Here is a 26,828-nt window from a genome sequence, read left to right as displayed (position 1 = left end):
TCAGTCAGTCAGTAAGCTACCTACCGCTATCCACTCAGTAAGCTACGTACCACTATCCACTCAGTAAGCTACGTACCACTATCCACTCAATCAGTCAGTAAGCTACGTACCACTATCCACTCAGTCAGTCAGTAAGCTACGTACCACTATCCACCCAGTCAGTCAGTAAGCTACGTACCACTATCCAGTCAGTCAGTAAGCTACGTACCACTATCCACTCAGTCAGTCAGTCAGTCAGCTATGTACCACTATCCACTCAGTAAGCTACCTACCACTATCCACCCAGTCAGTCAGTCAGTCAGTAAGCTACGTACCACTATCCACTCAGTCAGTCAGCTATGTACCACTATCCACTCAGTAAGCTACGTACCACTATCCACTCAGTCAGTCAGTAAGCTACCTACCACTATCCACTCAGTTAGTCAGTCAGTAAGCTACGTACCACTATCCACTCAGTCAGTCAGTAAGCTACGTACCACTATCCACTCAGTAAGCTACGTACCACTATCCACTCAATCAGTCAGTAAGCTACGTACCACTATCCACTCAGTAAGCTACGTACCACTATCCACTCAGTCAGTCAGTAAGCTACGTACCACTACCCACTCAGTCAGTCAGTCAGTAAGCTACGTACCACTATCCACTCAGTCAGTCAGCTATGTACCACTATCCACTCAGTAAGCTACGTACCACTATCCACTCAGTCAGTCAGTAAGCTAAGTACCACTATCCACTCAGTCAGTCAGTAAGCTAAGTACCACTATCCAGTCAGTCAGTAAGCTACCTACCACTATCCACTCAGTCAGTCAGTAAGCTACCTACCACTATCCACTCAGTCAGTAAGCTACGTACCACTATCCACTCAGTCAGTCAGTAAGCTACGTACCACTATCCACTCAGTCAGTCAGTAAGCTACGTACCACTATCCACTCAGTCAGTCAGTAAGCTACGTACCACTATCCACTCAGTAAGCTACCTACCACTATCCACTCAGTAAGCTACGTACCACTATCCACTCAGTCAGTCAGTCAGTAAGCTACGTACCACTATCCACTCAGTCAGTCAGCTATGTACCACTATCCACTCAGTAAGCTACGTACCACTATCCACTCAGTAAGCTACGTACCACTATCCACTCAGTAAGCTACGTACCACTATCCACTCAGTAAGCTACGTACCACTATCCACTCAGTAAGCTACGTACCACTATCCACTCAGTCAGTCAGTAAGCTACCTACCACTATCCACTCAGTCAGTCAGTAAGCTACGTACCACTACCCACTCAGTCAGTCAGTAAGCTACGTACCACTATCCACTCAGTCAGTCAGCTATGTACCACTATCCACTCAGTAAGCTACGTACCACTATCCATTCAGTCAGTCAGTAAGCTAAGTACCACTATCCACTCAGTCAGTCAGTAAGCTAAGTACCACTATCCACTCAGTCAGTCAGTAAGCTACCTACCACTATCCACTCAGTCAGTCAGTAAGCTACCTACCACTATCCACTCAGTCAGTCAGTAAGCTACGTACCACTATCCACCTAGTCAGTCAGTAAGCTACGTACCACTATCCACTCAGTCAGTCAGTAAGCTACGTACCACTATCCACTCAGTAAGCTACGTAGCACTATCCACTCAGTCAGTCAGTAAGCTACCTACCACTATCCACTCAGTCAGTCAGTAAGCTACCTACCACTATCCACTCAGTCAGTCAGTAAGCTACGTACCACTATCCACTCAGTCAGTCAGTAAGCTACCTACCACTATCCACTCAGTCAGTAAGCTACGTACCACTACCCACTCAGTCAGTCAGTAAGCTACGTACCACTATCCACTCAGTCAGTCAGTAAGCTACCTACCACTATCCACTCAGTCAGTCAGTAAGCTACCTACCACTATCCACTCAGTAAGCTACGTACCACTATCCACTCAGTAAGCTACGTACCACTATCCACTCAGTCAGTCAGTAAGCTACCTACCACTATCCACTCAGTCAGTCAGTAAGCTACGTACCACTATCCACTCAGTAAGCTACGTACCACTATCCACTCAGTAAGCTACGTACCACTATCCACTCAGTAAGCTACGTACCACTATCCACTCAGTCAGTCAGTAAGCTACCTACCACTATCCACTCAGTCAGTCAGTAAGCTACCTACCACTATCCACTCAGTAAGCTACGTACCACTATCCACTCAGTAAGCTACGTACCACTATCCACTCAGTAAGCTACGTACCACTATCCACTCAGTAAGCTACGTACCACTATCCACTCAGTAAGCTACGTACCACTATCCACTCAGTAAGCTACGTACCACTATCCACTCAGTAAGCTACGTACCACTATCCACTCAGTAAGCTACGTACCACTATCCACTCAGTCAGTCAGTAAGCTACGTACCACTATCCACTTAGTCAGTCAGTAAGCTACGTACCACTATCCACCCAGTCAGTCAGTAAGCTACCTACCACTATCCACTCAGTCAGTCAGTCAGTAAGCTACATACCACTATCCACTCAGTCAGTCAGTAAGCTACCTACCACTATCCACTCAGTCAGTCAGTAAGCTACGTACCACTATCCACTCAGTCAGTCAGTCAGTCAGTAAGCTACATACCACTATCCACTCAGTCAGTCAGTAAGCTACGTACCACTATCCACTCAGTCAGTCAGTAAGCTACGTACCACTATCCACTCTGCAATGTTTTCATAGAGCTCAGGGTTGAAGATGGCCTTCTTCAGTCTGGCCAGAGGGCCGTCCGCGTCCACCAGCCGACACCTCATGAACACGTCGCAGTAGCCCTTGAAGTCGTTACAGGGAGACCCCGCAGGCAGCGTGGTGATTTTCTTATTGAAGAACCGGGCCAGTTTCTCTGAGCCTGTACTGCTGCAGGTGTTGGGGTTCACTGCAAGACAAGACAATCAACTAATAATACCTTTTATAGCACTAGTCATTTATTTCACCTTTATTTAACTTGGCAAGTCAGTTAAGAACAAATTCTTAATTACAATTGACGGCCTACCGGGGAACAGTGGGTTAAATGCCTTGTTCAGGGGGCAGAACGACAGATTTTTACCTTGTCAGCTCGGGGGATTCGATCCGGCAACCTTTCAGTTGCTGATCTGACGCTCTAACTATTCATTACATAAATAATCTCAAAGCCCTTTAAAAACCTTGTCATACAATGTGGTTGTTATACAAGGTGGTAAAAGTAAAGCTGAAAAATTCTAGAAAAGTTGCTTGGTTTTTCAGAAAACCTGGATTGGAGTATTCCCAGAATCACGAGGGAATGCTCCAACTGGGAATGCTGAAGAACGCAGCAACTTCGGGAATGTATCTAGAATTTTGCAACCCTGTTGAAAAGGACATAATACAAACTGAAATTTGCCCCTAAAACATGTTAATGTTAACGTCAGGACATAATAATACTGAAATAAGCCCCTAAAACATGTTAATGTTAACGTCAGGACATAATACTACTGAAATATGTTAAAAGAGTAGTGCTCACGCTCTTTGGGGTAGAGTGACCTGAGACGGCAACATACACACAACACACACACACACACACACGACTCACTCTTCTCGCCACAGCAGACGTGGCACAGCTCGTCAGTCTCATCCTTGCCCTCCACGCTGGCACAGGTACAGACCTCCAGACCATACTTCTCACAGATGGATCCAGAACACCCCTGGAGAAGGCGGCACATGGTAGGGACAGGGCAAACTCAAATTACTTTTACATTTAAGATGTGTTTTATTTTGGAATGGTAGACATGTTGTAGCTAAAAACTTGAATTTCGAGTGAATAAAATAAAAAAGGTTCCTGGTATTTGAGATGAAGTATAAAATATTACAGTCAAGCAGCATCAAGGAATCCATAATTAAAGCTAGAATCCTTAGTTGCTCCATCCATTTTTTACTTAAAGCTAGTTTCTTAGCTAGCTACTAGATGCTTAGTTGCTCCATCCATTTTTTACTTAAAGCTAGTTTCTTAGCTAGCTATTAGCTACTTAGTTGCTTATAAATTGATGATATAGACACCCATTGATTGTTGAAGAATAGAACTTGTAAATTCCTCAACTGTCGTACCACATCAGAACCCAACATAGAAGTCGGTTTGACCCCAATGTTTGTAAACAATGCCAACGTAAATAAACACTGTAGAGCCTCATAACACGGTTCAACTATAATGGTTGTATCGTGTATGGTCAGTCCTTGCATCCATAGCCCTGTCCATGAATTTGAGAGGGGTTACATTTATCCAGGCCGATCAGTCAGCTTTTTACCCAAACAGAGGCTTTGTTATTGTTTCAACTACAAGCATTTCACTACACTTGCATTAACATCTGCTTAACCATGAGCAATACAATTTGATTTGAATTAGCACTCAGCCTTTATAATGTTTTCCTGTAAGGGAGGGACCTTCATATGTGGTGACTGATAAATTGGTACAGACAGACAGTAGGGTTGGGGTTCAGGAAGTACACTGAAATTCCAATTCTCTTCAATGAGGAACATTTGGAATACTTTCTGAATTGACTGGAATTGAAATGGAATTTGACCACAACCTTGAAGGTGACCAGGTATTTAACTACACACCACAGGAAGCCAGGTATTTAACTACACACTACAGGAAGCCAGGTATTTAACTACAGGAAGCCAGGTATTTAACTACACACTACAGGAAGCCAGGTATTTAACTACACACTACAGGAAGCCAGGTATTTAACTACAGGAAGCCAGGTATTTAACTACAGGAAGCCAGGTATTTAACTACACACTACAGGAAGCCAGGTATTTAACTACACACTACAGGAAGCCAGGTATTTAACTACAGGAAGCCAGGTATTTAACTACAGGAAGCCAGGTATTTAACTACAGGAAGCCAGGTATTTAACTACAGGAAGCCAGGTATTTAACTACAGGAAGCCAGGTATTTAACTACACACTACAGGAAGCCAGGTATTTAACTACACACTACAGGAAGCCAGGTATTTAACTACACACTACAGGAAGCCAGGTATTTAACTACACACTACAGGAAGCCAGGTATTTAACTACACACTACAGGAAGCCAGGTATTTAACTACAGGAAGCCAGGTATTTAACTACAGGAAGCCAGGTATATTTAACTACAGGAAGCCAGGTATTTAACTACACACTACAGGAAGCCAGGTATTTAACTACACACTACAGGAAGCCAGGTATTTAACTACACACTACAGGAAGCCAGGTATTTAACTACACACTACAGGAAGCCAGGTATTTAACTACACACTACAGGAAGCCAGGTATTTAACTACACACTACAGGAAGCCAGGTATTTAACTACACACTACAGGAAGCCAGGTATTTAACTACACACTACAGGAAGCCAGGTATTTAACTACACACTACAGGAAGCCAGGTATCCACTCACCCCGTTGAGGCAGACTTGAGTCTCTCCGTGGCAGGCGGTGAAGTTGGCCTTGGGTTCAGAGGTGGGGCACTGGGCCGTACCCCCGTTACACATGCCCTGATGGGCACATTCAGACTCTTCACGACACTTCTCATTACGACCCTTATAGAAGCACTCAGGAGTACAGCACAGGCCCTGGCTGGGACTGGGGGAGGGAGGGAGGGAGAGAGAGAGAGAGGGTGAAAAAAGGTTAAAATAACTAAATGACAGAAATAAGCCTCTGTACACTTTAATCCATGGCAATTTTAGTAATTTAATTCCCATGACATTTGCATGGTAACTAAGTGTGCAAGAGATTCTTTCCCTTAGTGTGTGTCACTTCCTGCACCACAGGTTAGACAAAAAAAACTAGAACTGAATAGCATTGTACTGTATTGCAGCTTTTAAAAAAGGGCCACCTTATCTTACCTGCAGACTTTGTTGGGTTTTAGTTTACACTTCCTGTTGTCAGGCTGCCCTGCGTCATAGCAACACTGGTCTCTGCACTGATCGCTGTATCCACAGTCGCACTCCTCCCCTGGCTCCACTAACCCGTTACCACAGATGGGCTGGCCTGACTCTGCATGAGGAGGCAGATAGAACACACACGTTATGAAATTACATTTAAAATAACACATTTGATCTGTGACACAGCGTAGATTTCAAAACATTTATACTTTAGCAAAATTCCAAGGCTTTCCATGGAATCCAGGTTGAAGGATTCTGGGAATCCTCCAACGGCGATTTCCTAAAAATCTTGGAAGTTTCCAGAATTCTGCAACCCCTACACAGTACACTTCCAAACTAAGGGCTAATCTCAAACACCATAGACACCAGTTAAAAACATACCGACAAAGCAGTTTTAAACACCATAGACACCAGTTAAAAACAAACCGACAAAGCAGTTTTAAACACCATAGACACCAGTTAAAAACATACCGACAAAGCAGCTTCCCCTCTTCTTCTCCAGGACCTGGCTGATGTTCCTGACACTACAGACGGAGAACCTGTTGTTGTTGAGTTTGTCTCCTGATGTGGCCCGGGCGTACATGATGTAGTTCCCCTTCTCCTTCTTATCCTGGGCCTTAGACTCCCCCGGGGTGCACTCTGACCCCGAGTCATGCTGTAAGGAGGATGGAGACAAATTAGATTTTAGAATAGATTTAAACATAGTACTACAAAATGGCTACCATGTTTGTTGTAAATTACATTGCAAATGCCTTAGAAAGAATTGTACTCCCATGCGTGTACACAACATTATTCCTTTGAATAAGCTGTCCCTGGTAGGGTTGGGTACTGATGCTTGCCGATGGTTTTATAATTATATCAATGACAGAACTCAGGCCATCAAGGTAGATTGGGGTGAAATCGGAGTTCCTTGAGCTACATAAAAGGGGTTCCCCAAGGTTCAATACTCGGCCCACTAGTGTTAACAATCTATATAAATAACATTGGTAATGCTGTAAATACAATGATGCAGTGTTGTATTCCATTGCTCCATCGGTTGGCCAATACTTTTCAAAATTGAAATCTGATTTTCAAGGATTGCAGAGGTACATTGGAGCTAAAGTTAGTGGTCAAAGCAAACAAAATACATTTAAGTTCCTATAACCCAGATATAAATTAATTTATTTTATCATTATAATTTTTCTCCCCAATTGCAATCCAATTACAATCTTGTCTCATCGCTGCAACTCCCCAACGTGCTCGGGAGAGGCGAAGGTTGAGTCACGCGTCCTCCGAAACATGACCCGCCAAGCCGTGTTTCTTAACCTGGAACCCGGTTGCACCAATGTGTTGGAGGAAACACCGCTCAACTGATGGCCGTAGTCAGCTTGCAGGCACCCGGCCCGCCACAAGGAGTCAGTAGAGCACGATGAGCCAAGTAAAGCCCCTCCTGGCAAAACCCTCCCCTAACCCGGACGTCGCTGGGCCAATTGTGCGCAGCTCTATGGAACTCCCATTCACGGTCTGGGATCGAACCCCAGGCTGTAGTGATGCCGCAACACTGCAATGCAGTGCCTTAGACCGCCGCGCCATTTGGGAGGCCTTAAAATAATTTATAATGACTAATGATAAATAAATGATAAATAACTGCAATTATGCGCTTCCTATAGTCATCAATGAGCTTCCTGCACCTCTGTACTGGCAGTTTGGACCCACTCCTCTTGGTCAAACTGCTCCAGTTCTCCCAGATTTGACGGGTGCCTTCTCCCAACTGCTGTTTCCAGATCTCTCCACAAGTTTTCAATGGGATTTAGATCTGACCACTTCAGAACAGTCCAGCGTTGTGTCTTGAACCATTCCCGGGTGCTTTTTGAAGTGTGTTTGGGGGTCATTGTCCTGCTGGAAGACCCACGACCTTCGAAGGAGAACCAGGTTTCTGACACCGGGTCTGACATTGCGCTCCAAAATGCCTTGGTATTCTCCTGATTTCATGATGCCCTGCACATGTTCAAGACACCCAGTGTCAGAGGTAGCAATGCAACCCCAAAAGGTCACTGAACCTCCTCCATGTTTGACTGTAGGGAAGGTGTTTTTTTTAGTTTGAAGGCTTCATTTTGTTTTCTGTAAACATAGAGACGGTGTGTGCTTTACCAAAAAGCTCTAATTTGGTCTCATCTGTCCACAGGACATTCTCCCAGGAAGATTTTGGCATGTTCAGGTGTGTTTCAGCAAATTGCAGTCGGGCTTTCTTATGTCTCCCTCTCAGCAGTGGGGTCCTACTTGGTCTCATATCCTATTACCCCCACCTTTTATTTTACCTTTATTTAACTAGGCAAGTCAGTTAAGAACAAATTCTTATTTTCAATGACGGCCTAGTGGGTTAACTGCCTTGTTCAGGGGCAGAACGACAGATTTGTACCTTGTCAGCTCGGGGATTTGAACTCATCCAACCTGACAGAGCTTGAGAGGATCTGCAGAGAAGAATGGGAGAAACTCCCCAAATACAGGTGTGCCAAGCTTGTAGTGTCATACCCAAGAAGACTCGAGGCTGTAATCGCTGCCAAAGGTTCTTCAACAAAGTACTGAGTAAAGGGTATGAATACTTATGTAAAAAAAATTTTTTTTTTTTTTTTTTAATAAATGAGCAAAAATAAACTTTTTTGCTTTGTCATTATTGATAAGGGGGAAAAAATCGTAAATACATTTTTGTAACTTTATCTATCATCATTAATTCAATTTAGACGTACACATGACCAAACCCGGTCTCAGGCTTGGATAACACTAGAGGCCCCTTCGGTCTCCACAGAGTTGGGGAATGCTGATTTTAGTTTTTTATCTTGCACCCTTTATGTGGAACAACTCACAGAGCTCTCTGAAATGAGATGTTCTGGTCCCCCATTGGTCAGTTTAGTAATGATCGGAGACCTCTGATAAATCCATGCTGTATCACAACCGGCCGTGATTGGGAGTCCTATAGCGCGGCTCGCAATTGGCCCCAGCTTTGGCTGGTGTAGGCCGTCATTGTAAATAAGAATTTGTTCTTAACCGACGGGCCTATGTTTTTCTTAATATGTTTTGTAATGTTGCATTTTATGCAGGACTCATCTGTAAAAGAGAGCCTAGTCTCATGTATGACTTCCCTGTCAAAATAAAAGTTTCATAAATTGACCATAAAAAGATCCACAGGCTCGTAACAGTTTACACAAAACACCAAAAACTACAACTCCCAGACATTACATTTCCTGTTGCATCTCTACATCGAGTAACGACAGCAGATGAACAGAGACAACACACAGAAAGAAGAGCTCTATGGCTGTGTTTACACGGCACACCAATTCTCATCTTTTATTCTCATATTTTCAAATATTGTCAAAAGACCAATTAGTGAGAAAAAATAAGAAGATTTGGGCTGCCTGTGTACACACAGTCTATGAGATCTCCCATCATCAGCCTAGGTTATCCCAAGTGGCGCAGCGGTCTAAGGCACTGCATCTCAGCGCTAGAGGCGTCACTACAGACCCTGGTTCGATTCCAAGCTGTATCACAACCGGCCCAGCGTCGTCCGGGTTAGGTTTGGGCCTTGGCGTCATTGTAAAAATAAGAATTTTGTTCTTAACTGACTTGCCGAGTTAAATAAATAATGAATCTAACTCACAGGCGAGCCAAAGTTGTGTCCTATTTCATGTGCGAAGGTGATGTGTGAGACTTTAGGAGGGACGTGAGAGGCGTAGTTCTGCACTGTGATGATGCCGGTATTCAGGGACTTCTTCTTCCCGTCAGAGTACAGCTTACTCTTCTCACAGATCCCTCCGGAACTTCCTGTGGACACACACAGTCAAGTATTAGTGATGGGGTAGGATTTAATCCTTTAATAACACATTAATGATGAACCCAATTTGGAAATACAAAACTGGATAACAACAAGTTTATCAAAGTTTATCAGCAAACAAAAGTAGGAGAGATGATCAATAATTTTTAAAAAAGACAGGAAATGGGGCTAAATTCATAAGACAGAAAGACTGACTGCTTCCATGACAACGGAAGCAGTCAGATACTGTCATTCCAGCGTGTAATATCTGGGGTGTAAATAGTGAAAAGGGAAGTCTTATGGACCTGCAGGAGCTCCGACCCAGGCCAGGCCCAGGACACCATCATCAAAGTCCCTGTCAGTGAAGACGTAGGCCAGACAGTAGTCGTCGTGGTTCTGCTCAGAGTTCAGCTCCAGGAACTTCTCCACGCCGATGTTAGCGAAGCGGAACGGGTTGGACCGGTCCCGCTCATCTGTAGTGGTGTTGATCTGGAGCAGGGAGTGGTCAAATGTTGTGTTGAAATGAGGACGTGGAAACAGGAAGTGACGTCATGACAGACAACAGGAAGTGATGGTGATGACTGCTGAACTAACAACAAGTTTAAAGAGAAGAAGAGGCCCGAGGGACAACGGAGACTTTGAATCGCTAAAACAGAATATACTTTGTGACAACTGTTTTTGTAAAAAAAATAAGGGGGGTTTATTAATTTGATTGATGTTGTGTTGAAATGAGGACGTGGAAACAGGAAGTGGTTTAATTCATTTGATTGATGCCAGGTCAAACAACTAGGCAGGGAGGGACTCACCCGTATCCTCTTGACCATAAAGCTGATGTTGCGGATGCCCATGAAGTCTGTTCCCTGGTAGATGGCATCTATAGCCTTGACGTGACTAGAAATCTGAGAAAGACACAACATACATTAGTATTCACATCATTATTATGGAATGGAAAAAAACTGCAATGTCTGAAAGGCATTGATGACATGTTTTCCCATAATCCACTTGGTGTTATTGAGGACTAGTGTATGTGTGTGTGTGTGTGTGTATGTGTGTGTGCGTGTCATCCAGTACACCTGTGCGATAACAGCTTCCCTGGTCTTGTAGTACTTGAAAAAGAGGTGGTCTGTCTGGATGAAGAGCTGACAGGTGTTCTTCTCTATCTGAGCCATCCTCCTCTTCCTCAGCAACACCGGGTCACTGGACGCCTCCTCAGAATGGAGCCCCTGGGAGGAGGATGGGGATGATGAAGAGGAGGAGAATGAGGAAGAAGATGTAAAGGATTTAAATATTGTTATTGTAGACTGTATTGTACCAACATTTCCCCATGGGGATAATAATAATAATAATAATATCTTATATAACGTTATAGTGTTATAAACCCCTTACGGCTGAATCTCAGGTGAGATGTTGAGGCAAGAAGTTGATGCAATATGCAGTATGTTAGTATCCACTCCAATTAAAAAATACTTACATGGAGTATCATCACATCGAGCTTTAGAGCTCAATAGAGCTATGAGTTAATTAGATAAATACTGTGTTTGTTTCCCTTCCAGCTTACGGCTCCTTACTTTGAGAACCATTATCGTATAAATGTGTAGGGTTAAACAATTCCTGTAACTTTTCCAAAACTAACCAGCTTTTCCAGAAAATCCTGGTTTGAACGATACCAAATTTCCTTGCATATTCCCCTTCCGATTCAGGGGAATCTTCCAACTGGGAATTCTGGGAAAACCTAGGGATTTTTTTGGAGGAAAGTTACCCCCAAAAAATTGTTCAACCCTAAAAAATAAAAAATTAATATTTTTTTTTTTTAAAGTGTGTTAAATCACCTTGTCTGGCTTCTCTATGGCAGTGGCTTGGTACGTTTTCATCCTCTCAAACACTGAGTGGTCGGCACAGCCCCCCTCCGGACCATACTTATGGGGATAGTCTAGGGGAGAGAGAGATGGACATGAATTGTTTAGATAACATTTTCCACTAAAAGCTCATATAAAATCTTACTCACTCTACACCTTGTTGTGTCGTGACAAAGTAGGGGTGAGTATACAGAAGACAGCCCTATTTGGGAAAAGACCAAGTCCATATTATGGCAAGAACAGCTCAAATAAGCAAAGAGAAACGACATGAAGGTCAGTCAATCTGGAAAATGTCAAGATTTTTAAAAGTTTCTTTAGTTGCAGACGCAAAAAACCAAGCGCTCTGATGAAACTGGCTCTCATGAGGACCGCCATAGGAAAGGAAGACACAGAGTTACCTCTGCTGCAGAGGATAAGTTCATTAGAGTTACCAGCCTCAGTAATTGCAGTCCAAATAAATTATTCAGAGTTCAAGTAACAGACACATCTCAACATCAACTGTTCAGAGGAGACTGCGTGAATCAGGCCTTCATGGTTGAATTGCTACAAAGAAACCACTACTAAAGGACACCAATAATAAGAAGAGACTTGCTTGGGCCAAGAAACATGAGCAATGGACATTAGACTGGTGGAAATCTGTCCTTTTGGTCTGAGGAGTCAAAATGTGAGATTTTTGGTTCCAACCGTTGTGTCTTCGTGAGACGCAGAATAGGTGAACCGATGATCTCTGCATGTGTGGTTCCCACCGTGAAGCATGGAGGAGGAGGTGTCATGGTGCTTTGCTGGTGACACTGTCAGTGATTTATTTATAATTCAAGGCACATTTAACCAGCATGGCTACCACAGCATTCTGCAGCGATACGCCATCCCATCTGGTTTGCGCTTAGTTCGACTATCATTTGTTTTTTAACAGGACAATGACCCAACACACCTCCAGGCTGTGGAAGGGCAGATAACCTGGCCTCCACAACCCAAATGAGATGGTTTGGGATGAGTTGGACCGCAGAGTGAAGGAAAAGCAGCCAACAAGTGCTCAGCATATGTCAAATCAAATTTTATTGGTCGCATACATATATTTAGCAGATGGTGTGGGGAAATGTTTGTGTTCCTAGCTCCAACAATACAGTAGTATTTAACAATACACACAAATCTAAAATTAAAAGAATGGAATTAAGAAATATATAAATATTAGATCGAGCAACGTCAGAGAGGCGTTGACTAAAATACAGTAGTATAGAAAACAGTAGTAATTGAAAACAGTATATACACATATGAGATGAGTAAAGCAGTATGGAAACATTATTAAAGTGACTAGTGTTCCATTATTAAAGTGGCCAAGCCTATGTATATAGGGCAGCAGCCTCGAAGGTGCAGGGTTGCATAACAGAGTGGAACCTGGGCAGTGATGGCTATTTAACAGTCTGATGGTCTTGAGATGGACCGAGAGCTTCGGACCTCACCTTCTGGATGATAGCGGGGTGAACAGGCAGTGGCTTGGGTGGTTACACTGTGTATAAGACAGTAGTTTTGGAATTGTTAGTTAGATTACTTGTTGGTTATTACTGCATTGTCGGAACTAGAGCATTTCGCTACACTCGCATTAACATCTGCTAACCATGTGTATGTGACAAATACAATTTGATTTGATTTGGTTGATGTCCTTGATGATCTTTTTTTGCCTTTCTGTGACATCCGGTGCTGTAGGTGTCCTGGAGGGCAGGTAGGTTGCCCCCGGTGATGCGTTGGGCAAACCGCACCACTCTCTGGAGAGCCTTGCGGGTTGAGGACGGTGCAGTTGCCGTACCGGGCGGTGATACGGCCAGACAGGATGGTCTCGATTGTGCATCTGTAAAACCAAATTTCTTCAGCCTCCTGAGGTTGAGGAGTCGCTGTTGCGCCTTCTTCACCACACTGTGTGTGGGTGGACCATTTCATATCGTCAGTGATGAACGCCGAGAAACCCCTGCTGTTTTGATCAGCTCCTTTGTTTTGTTGACGTTGAGTGAGAGGTTATTTTTTTGTTTCTTGAAGTCCACGATAAGCTCCTTTGTTGTGTTGACGTTGAGTGAGAGGTTATTTTTCTGTTTCTTGAAGTCCACGATAAGCTCCTTTGTTGTGTTGACGTTGAGTGAGAGGTTATTTTTTTGTTTCTTGAAGTCCACGATAAGCTCCTTTGTTGTGTTGACGTTGAGTGAGAGGTTATTTTTTTGTTTCTTGAAGTCCACGATAAGCTCCTTTGTTGTGTTGACGTTGAGTGAGAGGTAATTTTTCTGTCAAGACTCTCCCAGGGCCCTCACTTCCTCCCTGTAGGCTGTCTCGTCATTGTTGGTAAATCAGGCCTACTACTGTTGTGTCGTCTGAAATCTTGATGATTGTGTTGGAGGTGTGCATGGCCTCGCAGTCATGGGTGAACAGGAGCGGGCTGAGAACGCACCCTTGTGGGGCCCCAGTGTTGAGGATCAGCGAAGTGGAGGTGTTGTTTCCTACCTTCACCACCTGTGGGCGGCCCGTCAGGAAGTCCAGGACCCAGTTGAACAGGGCGGGTTTCAGACCCAGGGCCTGTTGTGTTGAATGCTGAGCTATAGTAAATGAACGGCATTCTTACATAGGTATTCCTCTTGTCCAGATGGGATAGGGCAGAGTGCAGTGCCATGGGTATCAGGTAAGGTAGAGGTGATATGATCTTTAACTAGCCTCTTGAAACACTTCATGATGACAGAAGTGAGAGCTACGGGGCGATAGTCATTTAGTTCATTTACCTTTAGTGGGGCGGCAGGTAGCCTAGTGAGGGGCGGCAGGTAGCCTAATGAGGGGCGGCAGGTAGCCTAGTGGTTAGAGCGTTCGGCCAGTAACCGAAAGGTTGCTAGATTGAATCCCAGAGCTGACAAGGTAAAAATGTGTTGTTCTGCCCCTGAACAAGGCAGTTAACCCACTGTTCCCCGGTAGGCCGTCATTGTAAATAATAATTTGTTCTTAACTGATTTGCCTGGTTAAATAAAGGTTCAATAAATTTTGCTTTCATGGGTACAAGAACAATGGTGGACATCTTGAAGCAAGTACGGACAGCAGATTGGGATAGGAAGAGATCGAATATATCTGTAAACAATCCAGCCAGCTGGTCTGCGCATGCTCTGAGGTGGTGGCTAGGGATGCTGTCTGGACCGGCAGCCCTGCGAGGGTTAACACGTTTAAATGTCTTACTAGTCGGCCACGGAGGAGGAAAGCCCAGAAGGAGGGCCTTGTAGGCGAAATGTTGATTAGCGTTAACAGCGTGAGAAGGAGTGAACTCAAGAACCTGTGGGGAGGTGCGGTCACCGTCGGCATGATCATCTGCCTCTTTGTCTACACTGGCACCTATAGGGAAGGGAGGAGCAAAATGGAGTTGTGATTTGATTTGCCGAAGGGAGGTCAGGGGAGGGCCTTGTAGGCATCTCGAGAGGGAGAGTAGCAGTGGTCCAGTGTTTTTCCAGAGAGAGTACTACAGTCAATGTGTTGGTAGAACCTAGGTAGCGTTTTCCTCAAAATTAGCTCTTTAAAATCCCCAGCTACAATAAATGCGGCCTCAGGATATGTGGTTTCCAGTTTGCATAAAGTCCCGTGTGGTTCTTTGAGGACCGTCGTGGTATCGGCTTGAGGGGGAATATACACGGCTGTGACTATAACCGAAGAGAATTCTCTTGGGAGGTAATTTGATTGTGAGGTATTCTAGGTCGGTTGAACAAAAGGACTTGAGTTCCTGTACATCATCACAATCACACCATGAGTAGTTAATCATGAAACATACACCCCCACCTTTCTTCTTCCCGGATAGTTCTTTATTCCTGTCTGCCCGATGTACTGAGAACCTAGCTGGCTGTATGGATGGGGACAGTACATCCAGAGAGTTCTTTATTCCTGTCTGTGTGATGTACTGAGAACCCAGCTGGCTGTATGAACGGGGACAGTATATCCTGAGAGAGCCATGTTTCCGTGAAACCGAGTATGTTACAATCCCTGATGTCTCTCTGGAGATCCTCACCCTTGTGGGCACTCCTTCAAGACAGTTGGAAAAGCATTCCAGGTGAAGCTGGTTGAGAGAATGCCAAGAGTGTGCAAAGCTGTCATCAAGGAAAAGGGTGACTACTTTGAAGAATCTCAAATGTAAAATATATTTTGATCTGTTTAACACTTTTTTGGTTACTACATGATTCCGTGTGTCATTTCATAGTTTTGATGTCTTTGTTATTATTCTACAATGTAGAAAAGAGTAAAAAACAACCACATTTAAAACCTTCAACGAGTAGATGTGTCCACATTTTTGACTGGCACTGTATATGCTATGGAATTTATAGACATTATGTGGGAAGAATAATATATATATATATATTATTATATTTATTTAAGTAGGTTAAGAACAAATTCTTATTTACAATGGCGGCCTATATATATATATATTTTTTTTTTAACTGTTTTTGCTTTGTCATTATGGGGTATAGTATAGAAGCAGCACATCAGTTGTTATTTATGAGAGAAAAAAAAGAAAAAATCACTGTCCTTTCGTTTTCCCCGAAGCTGCAGTCAGATCCAGCCTCGTTTCAATAAGACATGGAATATTTTTAGCTTTTTAAGTCTCTCTGATCAGAGACTCTGGAACAAAGCTCATCCATCTTATTCTCCAGTGACTGGACATTTGCCAATAGAACGGAGGCGAGTCACCAGGACCCCACCAGGACCCCACCTCGTCACCCACTGCTGCCTACTGATAGCCCATGGAACAAAGGAATAAGGTCCGGTATGAACAGTGGAGAACAGCTGAGCTGGAGTTGATTAGTCGGCATCAGTGGTTGATTGACGGGCCTGAAGGCCAATCAGATTGAGAGGGCTTTTTTTTTTTTATTATTATTTTTTTTAAATACACCCAGTCACTCAGCTAATGAGTGTCTCCTCTCCCTAGGGGCCAGCACTGAGCCGGTCTCTATCCTCCAGATGGAACGGGAACCAGCATGCACTCACACAATTAAAATATGACAAAAGGGTACACCAAAGCCTGTGTGTTTCTATGGGGACAGAAGCAGTAGAGGATTGGGTGTAAAGAGTGGAAGGGTAGGTCTTTGACACCCCCCACACAGTACTCACTGATGTCGTCCTCGTGGTAGATAACGGAGTGGAAGGGAACGTCACGGTCCTTCAGGTATCTCTCCGCTGGCTCTACGTAGAACTTCCCCTGGTACGTCTGGATGAAGCCCTCGAACTTGCCATCCACCACCGAACCATGGCTCAGTGTGCCCTTTTCACCTGGAGATAGAGAAAGCAGGGGTCATTTAGTCTTGTGATACCAGACCTCAACACCCTATTCTCAATCCAGAATCAAGCTTCATCTGCCAAACCCCTAGAACAGCTGGAGTGGAGGCCAGTATACAATAGACCCCCAAAAGAAGAAAGACTGAGGGAGGGACTACCTGGACCCGTACATTAAATATAGCATACAGGCCAGGGTTAGATATATAACACATAGAAGGAACATTAAATGCAGCAACCAGGACAGGGATAGATATATAACACATAGAATGAACATTAAATGTAGCATACTGGCCAGGGTTAGATATATAACACATAGAAGGAACATTAAATGCAGCACCCAGGCCAGAGTTAGATATATAACACATAGAAGGAACATTAAATGTAGCATACAGGCCAGGGTTAGATATATAACACATAGAAGGAACACAAAAACAGACATATGATGTGAAGCGTCCTCCAGTCTCACCATATATTTCTCCTGTGTAAATGTGAGAGGTGTCATAGTTCACCTCCTGGCCTCCTACGGACACCTTCAGGTCCTCCGCAAACAGACTGGTGTCTCTCTTCATCCTCAGGTTGAAGTGTCTGACAGATGGAAACAGAGGAGGTTTAGGTACCAAGTCATTCAGGCTAGCCTGGTGGTTAGAGCGTTGGACTAGTAACCGGAAGTTTGCCAGTTCAAACCCCCGAGCTGACAAGGTACAAATCTGTTGTTCTGCCCCTGAACAGGCAGTTAACCCACTGTTCCTAGGCCGTCATTGAAAATAAGAATTTGTTCTTAACTGACTTGCCTAGTTAAATAAAGGTAAAATAAAAAATTCTGTATGGTTTTATTTGAGGAGGGACAGATACAAATACATTGACATATTAAATAAACACACAATCACCTGATTTATAGATAGATATATATGTTTAGTTTCATTTATAAGAATCCCCAGAAGCTGTCTGGAAGACACGTCCCGAAACAACCTTCATAAAACGGCTTGTTTATTATCAGTGTTTAGGTTCTATTACAATTTAGAGCAACAACAAACAAACAAAAATGTCTGAGGACAAAAATTAAAATTCTGAATACACTCCTCTGAGATTCAACGTTTCAGTTAAATGGTGTTTCAATGGCTCGCGAGAAGAGTCTCATCTCAAAACCCCTTTCTCCTGTACGATGTTATTAACACGTGGCGCTAAAACGTGGCGCCTTCAAGCCCGAGAGTGAGTCTCCGGATCATAGAAATATAAACTATAGAATTTCCGTTCTATATAATCTATTTCTATGATTCGGGTTGTTATTATAGAGTGTGTTGGGGCTCATAATAACATAGGTCCTACCTGATAACATACATTTTAAAAAAAAAAGGTCAAATAAATCAATAAGAATATAATAAAAAACTCTGGATGGAACATGACCGATGTTTCACAGGACTCGGGGGGGAAAAGAATGAAAATGAAAAGGAGAGAGAGGCAGAAGGATAAAAAGACAAGGGTATTGGCCCAGCAGAAAATTAAAAATCTATTTTTTGTTACTGTACAAGGGCAGTGAATATTATTTCCAACTCCAACAGCAAAATGAGGTCACCTTAAAAAGAAATGCTGCGTCTTTCCTGCATATTAAACGATGTTTAAAAAAAAAAAAAATTAAATTAAAAAAGTAGCACTGTAAATAATTGAAGAACGAAATTCATTACGTTCTGTAAAAGCTCCTCAAACATAACAGTAAATAGGAGAACATTTTGAGTTGGTCAATATCAGTGACTTCTCCCTAAAATGAATCTCCCTAAAAGAGGTGTACATAGCATAGGGACAGACACCTCTCCAACCTGTACGTGTATCCGTGTCATTCGGAGAGGTAAAGAGGAATGTACATTTCGGTTCGACCATGTGTACAATTGACGAATAATTAAGCAATAAGGAATGAGAACCCCAGAGGGTTTATCGTGTGATAACAGCCGACTCAGGGCTGTTCTAAGGCCTGGGGTGAAACCAAAAGAGCTGGGGAAAAACCCTTTAGGAGGGAGTGATCCCCATAACCCCCGGCTTCCAGGCTCTTATTGCTTTTATAAAAACAGTTTGCCAACATAAAAAAATTACCACAAAAAAAAAAAAAAAAAAGATTAACAACATGTTTTCAATTAAAAACTTTATTTTACTGAGTAAATGTGTTTTATTTCGTACTTCCCATCAGACAGTATAGTCCGGTCAAAAGACAGTTGTTAGTTCTGATGTTGCGAATCAAAACAGTGGACGTTTAAAGTGGAAGGAGGTTTTCACTCAAAATCTCACGATACATGGCCCCATTCATTCTTTCCTTTACACGGATCAGTCGTCCTGGTCCCTTTGCAGAAAAACAGCCCCATGGGCAACGCTGAACTTTATTCAAATCCTCTGTAATATCGCAAAGGGGAGTGGCCAATAGCCTCCAACCCCCTACTAGATTTTTAATGATCCATTAAGCTCCATCAAGCACAGATTAAATATTTTAAATTATTTTAAATAAAACTGAACAAACAGCCAGATGGCCTACCTAGGGACCCGGTCGAGACCATGAGAGAAACCATGCTCTCCCACGAAACCTGGGAAGGCTAATTTAGAAGGTAGAGGATATTAATAATTCTCTAAAATGTTATCTGAAAATAATGAGATGAAAACAAAGCTAAACAACTTTCATTGAAACTACAAATAGGCCTCTATGTTATTGAGAACCTCACGGTTCTGTTATAGACGCGTTGAGACACACACACAGAGAGAGACAGAGAGAGACACACAGAGAGAGACACACAGAGACACAGAGAGAGAGACAGAGACACACACAGAGAGACACACAGACACAGAGAGAGAGACAGAGACACACACAGAGAGACACACAGACACACACACAAAGAAACACACACAGAGAGACACACAGAGAAACACACAGAGAGACACACACAGAGAAACACACAGAGAAACACACAGAGAGAGACACACACAGAGAGACACAGAGAGAGAGAGACACAGAGAGACACACAGAGAAACACAGAGAGAGAGACACACAGAGAGAGAGACACACACACAGAGAGAGACACACACACAGAGAGAGACACACACAGAGAGAGAGACACACACAGAGAGAGAGAGACACACACAGAGAGAGAGACACACACACAGAGAGAGACACACACAGAGAGACACACACAGAGAGAGACACACACAGAGAGAGAGACACACACAGAGAGAGAGACACACACAGAGAGAGAGAGACACACAGAGAGACACACAGAGAAACACAGAGAAACACAGAGAGAGAGACACACAGAGAGAGAGACACAGAGAAACACAGAGAGAGAGACACACAGAGAGAGACACACAGAGAAACACAGAGAGAGAGACACACAGAGAGACACACACAGAGAGAGAGACACACACACAGAGAGAGACACACAGAGAGAGACACACACAGAGAGACACACACACAGAGAGAGACACACAGAGACACACACACACACAGAGAGAGACACACACACACAGAGAGAGACACACACACAGAGAGAGACACACACACAGAGAGAGAGACACACACAGAGAGAGAGACACACACAGAGAGAGAGACACACACACAGAGAGAGAGACACACACAGAGAGAGAGACACACACAGAGAGAGAGACACACACAGAGAGAGAGACACACACAGAGAGAGAGACACACACAGAGAGAGAGACACACACACAGAGAGAGAGACACACAGAGAGAGAGAGACACAGAGAGACACACAGAGAAACACAGAGAGAGACACACAGAGAGAGAGACACACACACAGAGAGAGAGACACACACAGAGAGAGAGAGACACACACAGAGAGAGACACACACAGAGAGACACACACACAGAGAGAGAGAGACACACAGAGAGAGAGACACACACACACACACAGAGAGAGTAAAAAAGGTGTGGGAGACGTAGGCCTACCTTCCGTGTGCATGGAAGTCTAGATGGAGAAACGCGTCTTGGTGGTGGAGGGCCCTCTTAGCTCTCAGGTGCTTGTCATGTATCTCATAGGTGTTATAGGAGAGACCCTCATAGTGATGAACATACTTGCTCAGGGGGTTTCCATAATGGTAACCTGTGAAGATGACAACACAAGAACAAAAATCACACTGCACTCCTCTTCAAACCACAGGCCGTGTAAACTGAATATTAACTACAATTATAAACTGGGTGGTTCGAGCCCCGAATGCTGATTGGCTAACAGCCATGGTATATCAGACCATTTATTTTAACTGCTCTAATTACAATTGGTAACCAGTTTATAATAGCAATAAGGCACCTCGTGGGTTTGTGCTATATGGCCAATATACCACGGCTAAGGGATGTGTCCAGGCACTCCGCGTTGCGTCTTGCTAAGAACTACCGTTAGCCGTGGTATATTGTCCATATACCACACCTCCTCGGGCCTTATTGCTTAATTATAATCACACGTTTCTTCCTCTTCTAGGCCTAACTATATCAACAAACCATATATAAAACATAACAGCCTACAACGATACCATGATAGCACCATCATAACATTCATGATCCCCAATTTATTCTACCAAGGCCTGGAAACACATTACACATAGTCTACTTAGTCCCGTACATGGGAACATTCTGTGTGTAATTACATAGGAGTCCTGACTTGTGGAGGTCAACGTAACATCTGGATTTATCCCCCCCCCCTCAAAATGACATAAAAAGAGCAAAAGAAGTGGTAGTCCTACAAAGGAGTGGTAGTTCACTGAGCATATAGCCTAGTCTACATCCATAGAAATAGAATCCATTATAGAAATAGAATCCACTATAGAAATAGAATCCATTATAGAAATACAACCTATTATAGAAATACAACCTATTATAGAAATAGAATATATTATAGAAATAGAATCCATTATAGAAATAGAATCCATTATAGAAATAGAATCCATTATAGAAATACAACCTATTATAGAAATAGAATATATTATAGAAATAGAATCCATTATAGAAATAGAATCCATTATAGAAATACAACCTATTATAGAAATACAACCTATTATAGAAATAGAATATATTATAGAAATAGAATATATTATAGAAATAGAATATATTATAGAAATACAATCTATTACAGAACTAGAATCTATTACAGAACTAGAATCTATTACAGAAACAGAATATAATATAGAAATACAATCTATTACAGAACTAGAATCTATTATAGAACTCGATTCTATTATAGAAACAGAATGTAGGTCTAATTATATATCTCCATCCGTAAAAGGCCTGGCTAGGCAAAACAGTCAACAGCAATCTTACTCTCAACCCTAGATATAAAACCACCCGGATCACATAATAAGGCTTTAACATAAGGCCTAATGGATTACAACTGAATTAGTATCACTCGGACCTGGCTTCAAACACTATTTGAAATCATTACAAATACTGTATCTGTGCTTGGTTGAGATTGCCTGCCTTAATGGACCAATAGAATAGTCCCAAAATGGCAAACAATGTCCATCTACCACCTCAGGCAAGCTAGAGGACACAAAGTTTTTGGAATATTTAAAAACAGTATTTGAACTCAGGTGTGATATCACTTACAAGAGCAGGTGTTAAATCCCGTGCCTGCTCTCAGCTACTGTACGATCTGTTTCAGCTCATGATTTCATTCAGGTAGGTCGGCTAAATACTATACAGCTAATCAAACCGAATCATTTCAAACTAAAACGTATCGTTCCTGTATCGTATCACAGCCCATCTATACACGTATCGAATCATCTTGAAGGGGAAAGATGATCCCTACCTAGTTAGCACCTCTTGTTCTCTGGAAACACGCATTGTAACATGGAGATATGACAGTGTGAGAACACCTTCCCTCTAAAATTGTGTAGTTTTGTTTTTTAAAGAAAATGATTTCTCGCTGATATGAAAGATATGTGCCTTGTGTTTCCAAGCGATGCGTTGTTTCACACTGAGCGTTGGGGATCTGAATCAAAGTCCCCCTCCCACAGGGAAGAAGAGACCTTCATCAATAACGTTTGGCACTAAAAAGGTAGTTGACCTCTATGAATGGGTTAGCCCTAGATCATGACTCCCAGTTCCATTACATCACATAAAAGAGTCATTGGACGAAGGCGTCTTCTGTGTCGAGGAGTTTCGTTAAGAGCCACACGGTACAGTTTTGGAAGCATAAAGACTGTATCTTTCATATCAGCGAGAAATCATTTTCTAAATTAAAAAAAATAAAATAAAAAAGGTCTCATCGATACACACCTTTATAGGGTTAGTGTTCCCACAAGGCCCTATCTCCATGTTTCAGCACGTGTTTACAGGAACAGACAGACGGACCACAGAGAGACCACCTTTACTAATTAGCTAGCTAGCACGCTCTGAACACCTGTCTGTAACGGAAGAAGGCTCCCAGAAACGTGTTGTAACTGTAAAAAAATACCGTCGGCTGAAACTGTGATAAAGCCTGTTAAAACAGTGTATAGCAGTGGAGGCTGGTGGGAGGAGTTATAGGAGGACGGGCTCATTGTAAATGGCTGGAGTGGAATTAAAGAAATAAGTCAAACGTAGTTTCCATATGTTTGATACCGTGTTCCATTTAAGCCATCACTATGAGCCCATCTTCCTATAGCTCATCCCACCTGGGGCGGCAGGGTAGCGTGGTGGTTAGAGTGGAGGGGCGGCAGGGTAGCCTGGTGGTTAGAGTGGAGGGGCGGCAGGGTAGCCTGGTGGTTAGAGTGGAGGGGCGGCAGGGTAGCGTGGTGGTTAGAGTGGAGGGGCGGCAGGGTAGCCTGGTGGTTAGAGTGGAGGGGCGGCAGGGTAGCCTGGTGGTTAGAGCGGAGGGGCGGCAGGGTAGCGTGGTGGTTAGAGTGGAGGGGCGGCAGGGTAGCCTGGTGGTTAGAGTGGAGGGCGGCAGGGTAGCCTAGTGGTTAGAGTGGAGGGGCGGCAGGGCAGGGTAGCCTAGTGGTTAGAGGGGGGGGCGGCAGGGCAGGGTAGCCTAGTGGTTAGAGGGGAGGGGCGGCAGGGTAGCCTGGTGGTTAGAGTGGAGGGGCGGCAGGGTAGCCTGGTGGTTAGAGTGGAGGGGCGGCAGGGTAGCCTAGTGGTTAGAGTGGAGGGCGGCAGGGTAGCCTGGTGGTTAGAGTGGGGGCGGCAGGGTAGCCTGGTGGTTAGAGTGGAGGGGCGGCAGGGTAGTCTAGTGGTTAGAGTGGAGGGGCGGCAGGGTAGCCTAGTGGTTAGAGTGGAGGGGCGGCAGGGTAACCTAGTGGTTAGAGTGGAGGGGCGGCAGGGTAGCCTGGTGGTTAGAGTGGAGGGGCGGCAGGGTAGCCTAGTGGTTAGAGTGGAGGGGCGGCAGGGTAGCCTGGTGGTTAGAGTGGAGGGGCGGCAGGGTAGCCTGGTGGTTAGAGTGGAGGGGCGGCAGGGTAACCTAGTGGTTAGAGTGGAGGGGCGGCAGGGTAGCCTGGTGGTTAGAGTGGAGGGGCGGCAGGGTAGCCTGGTGGTTAGAGTGGAGGGGCGGCAGGGTAGCCTGGTGGTTAGAGTAGAGGGGCGGCAGGGTAGCCTGGTGGTTAGAGTAGAGGGGCGGCAGGGTAGCCTAGTGGTTAGAGCGTGGTCATCCCACCTGCCACCACTGGTGTACAGTACATTTAGCATTATATGAAATTAAAAGGGTTTCATGTATCCAGAACTGTATCGCTATTTAGAATCAATTCACGTTTAGATTGAGTACTTGGCTGTTTTGGCTGCTAGCGCCAGTCTACCCTCCGAAGATATCAAATAAAAAAAATGCTAGGACGTTAAGGAGTAGAGGTGTAGTCTCCTTAAGAATGCATCTCAGGCTATATGTGAACCATGAAACACAACATTCAATCAAAGCTGTTAAAATCACTTCTTTGAGCAATTAGTTCCATTCAGGGTGATTTATAACTGATGCAAGGGTGATGCAGCGGGTGCAGCGGCGTCATGTGAACAAGAACGACATCTCATTGAAAACACACAGCGAGTTGCCTCTATAGATTTCTTGATCAGAACTTGTCAATGAAAATCAGAAAATTGTTGGATTCACATGTATACTATTGTATCTTTCTACTGTATCCATCGAATAGTTACAACATATATTGTACATATTATTTTTTACTATTTTATTTATTTAACTAGACAAGTCAGTTAATAACAAATCATTATTTTCAATGACGGCCTAGGAACAGTGGGTTAACTGCCTTGTTCAGGGGGCAGAACGACAGATTTATACCTTTTCAACTCTGGGATTCAATCCATCAACCTTTCAGTTTCTAGTCCAAAACTCTAACCACTAGTCTACCTGATACCCTAGGATCCCCCTAGATCCTCCTAGGATGCTAGCTACCACATAACTAGCTAGTAAGTAAGTTAATAACAAAGATCGAATATATGTTCTCTTTCGAGATCCATTGACTTTGGGCCAACAACAAACAAAGAAAATGCAAAAATGACAAGATGTCAAAAGGCATTGCTAGCTAGGAACGTTAATCATCAAGCAATACGGCTAACTAGCTAATTGTTGCTGCTAAACTGATGCTAAATTAGCGGGCTAACTAGTTAATTACTGACAGAAAGTGGGACAGCCCCAGAATTGCATCTTTTTTTTTACTATTGACGTTGTGCATAAACAATATTGACCTAAAACACTCCATAATATTGCAAGAAAAATCAGATGGTCGCAGAATCCTTCTTCATATTCTCATAACAAATGGCTAGCTAGCGTTAGCCTTCACATAACCATCATGATAAACCATAATTTTAAAACAAAACTAGCTTTTTGTCAAACTTAAAATAAAATATTTCGACAACTATATAGCTTGTTGGTTTGTCAACAAAAAAAGGACAAACGATATCTTCACAACGACCAGGCCTTGGTCCGTTATGTTAAGTTTTCTTAGCTAGCCTAGCCTACTAGCCTAGCCTACTAGCCTTCTTGGCCGTTATTCCTTCGCTCTACATAATACATACAAAATGCTCCTACTCACCTTGGGTGTAATTTATTAAGTAGATGAAATAGAGGATTTTGACGAGAAACATATCTGTAAAGTCCATTGTTTGAGCATTGATACCGTGATCCCCTTTATTGTCCTACTTTATAGACTCACTCTGTGACAATGTTTATCGCAGCTTCCTCTCTTTCTCCTCTTCCTTGCCTCCCGCCTCCCGCCTCTCTCTCTGTGTTTAACGCCCTGACGTCAGACGCAGACCTAGGGATGAGGAGTCTCTCTTTTCAGTCTCTCTCTCTCTCTCTCTCTCTCTCTCTCTCTCTATATATATATATATATATATCAATTCAATTCAATTCAAGGGGCTTTATTGGCATGGGAAACATGTGTTAACATTGCCAAAGCAAGTGAGGTAGATAATATACAGAAGTGAAATAAACAATAATAATTAACAGTAAACATTACACATACAGAAATTTCAAAACAATAAAGACATTACAAATGTCAAATTATACACACATATATATATATATATAATGTACAAATGGTTAAAGAACACAAGGGAAAATAAATAAGCATAAATATGGGTCGTATTTACAATGGTGTTTGTTCTTCACTGGTTGCCCTTTTCTTGTGGCAACAGGTCACAAATCTTGCTGCTGTGATGACACACTGTGGAATTTCCCCCAGTAGACATGGGAGTTTATCCAACTTGGATTTGTTTTCGAATTCTTTGTGGATCTGTGTAATCTGAGGGAAATATGTATCTCTAATATAGTCATACATTTGGCAGGAGGTTAGGAAGTGAAGCTCAGTTTCCACCTCATTTTGTGGGCAGTGAGCACATAGCCTGTCTACGGCGACCTTTCTCAATAGCAAGGCTATGCTCACTAAGTCTGTACATAGTCCAAGCTTTCCTTAAGTTTGGGTCAGTCACTCTCTCTCTCTCTCTCTCTCTCTCTCTCTCTCTCTCTCTCTCTGTCTGCCTCTCTCGCTCTCTCTCTCTCTCTCTCTCTCTCTCTCTCTCTCTGTCTGTCTGTCTC

General features: G+C 43.4%; 1 protein-coding gene across 1 annotated transcript in view; it reads right to left on the bottom strand.

The window, feature by feature from the left end:
* The window catches only part of LOC115124074 (disintegrin and metalloproteinase domain-containing protein 10-like), a 53,779-nt gene extending 27,804 nt beyond the window's left edge, over positions 1-25,975 (bottom strand). The window contains exons 1-14 of the mRNA XM_065022274.1: positions 25,825-25,975; positions 20,771-20,924; positions 17,297-17,415; positions 16,666-16,824; positions 11,524-11,624; positions 10,768-10,917; positions 10,501-10,593; positions 10,000-10,183; positions 9,542-9,705; positions 6,379-6,562; positions 5,869-6,019; positions 5,422-5,605; positions 3,580-3,691; positions 2,687-2,907 (exon numbers count right to left, since the gene is read on the bottom strand). Of these exons, the coding sequence (XP_064878346.1) occupies positions 2,687-2,907; positions 3,580-3,691; positions 5,422-5,605; positions 5,869-6,019; positions 6,379-6,562; positions 9,542-9,705; positions 10,000-10,183; positions 10,501-10,593; positions 10,768-10,917; positions 11,524-11,624; positions 16,666-16,824; positions 17,297-17,415; positions 20,771-20,924; positions 25,825-25,891 (2,043 nt within the window). The 5' untranslated portion in view covers positions 25,892-25,975. The remainder of the gene's footprint in view (positions 1-2,686; positions 2,908-3,579; positions 3,692-5,421; positions 5,606-5,868; positions 6,020-6,378; positions 6,563-9,541; positions 9,706-9,999; positions 10,184-10,500; positions 10,594-10,767; positions 10,918-11,523; positions 11,625-16,665; positions 16,825-17,296; positions 17,416-20,770; positions 20,925-25,824) is intronic.
* Positions 25,976-26,828: the final 853 nt, after the last annotated feature.

Source organism: Oncorhynchus nerka, linkage group LG9a (assembly GCF_034236695.1).
Source record: "Oncorhynchus nerka isolate Pitt River linkage group LG9a, Oner_Uvic_2.0, whole genome shotgun sequence".
NCBI lineage: Eukaryota > Metazoa > Chordata > Actinopteri > Salmoniformes > Salmonidae > Oncorhynchus > Oncorhynchus nerka.
This window is presented reverse-complemented; position numbering and strand designations above follow the sequence as displayed.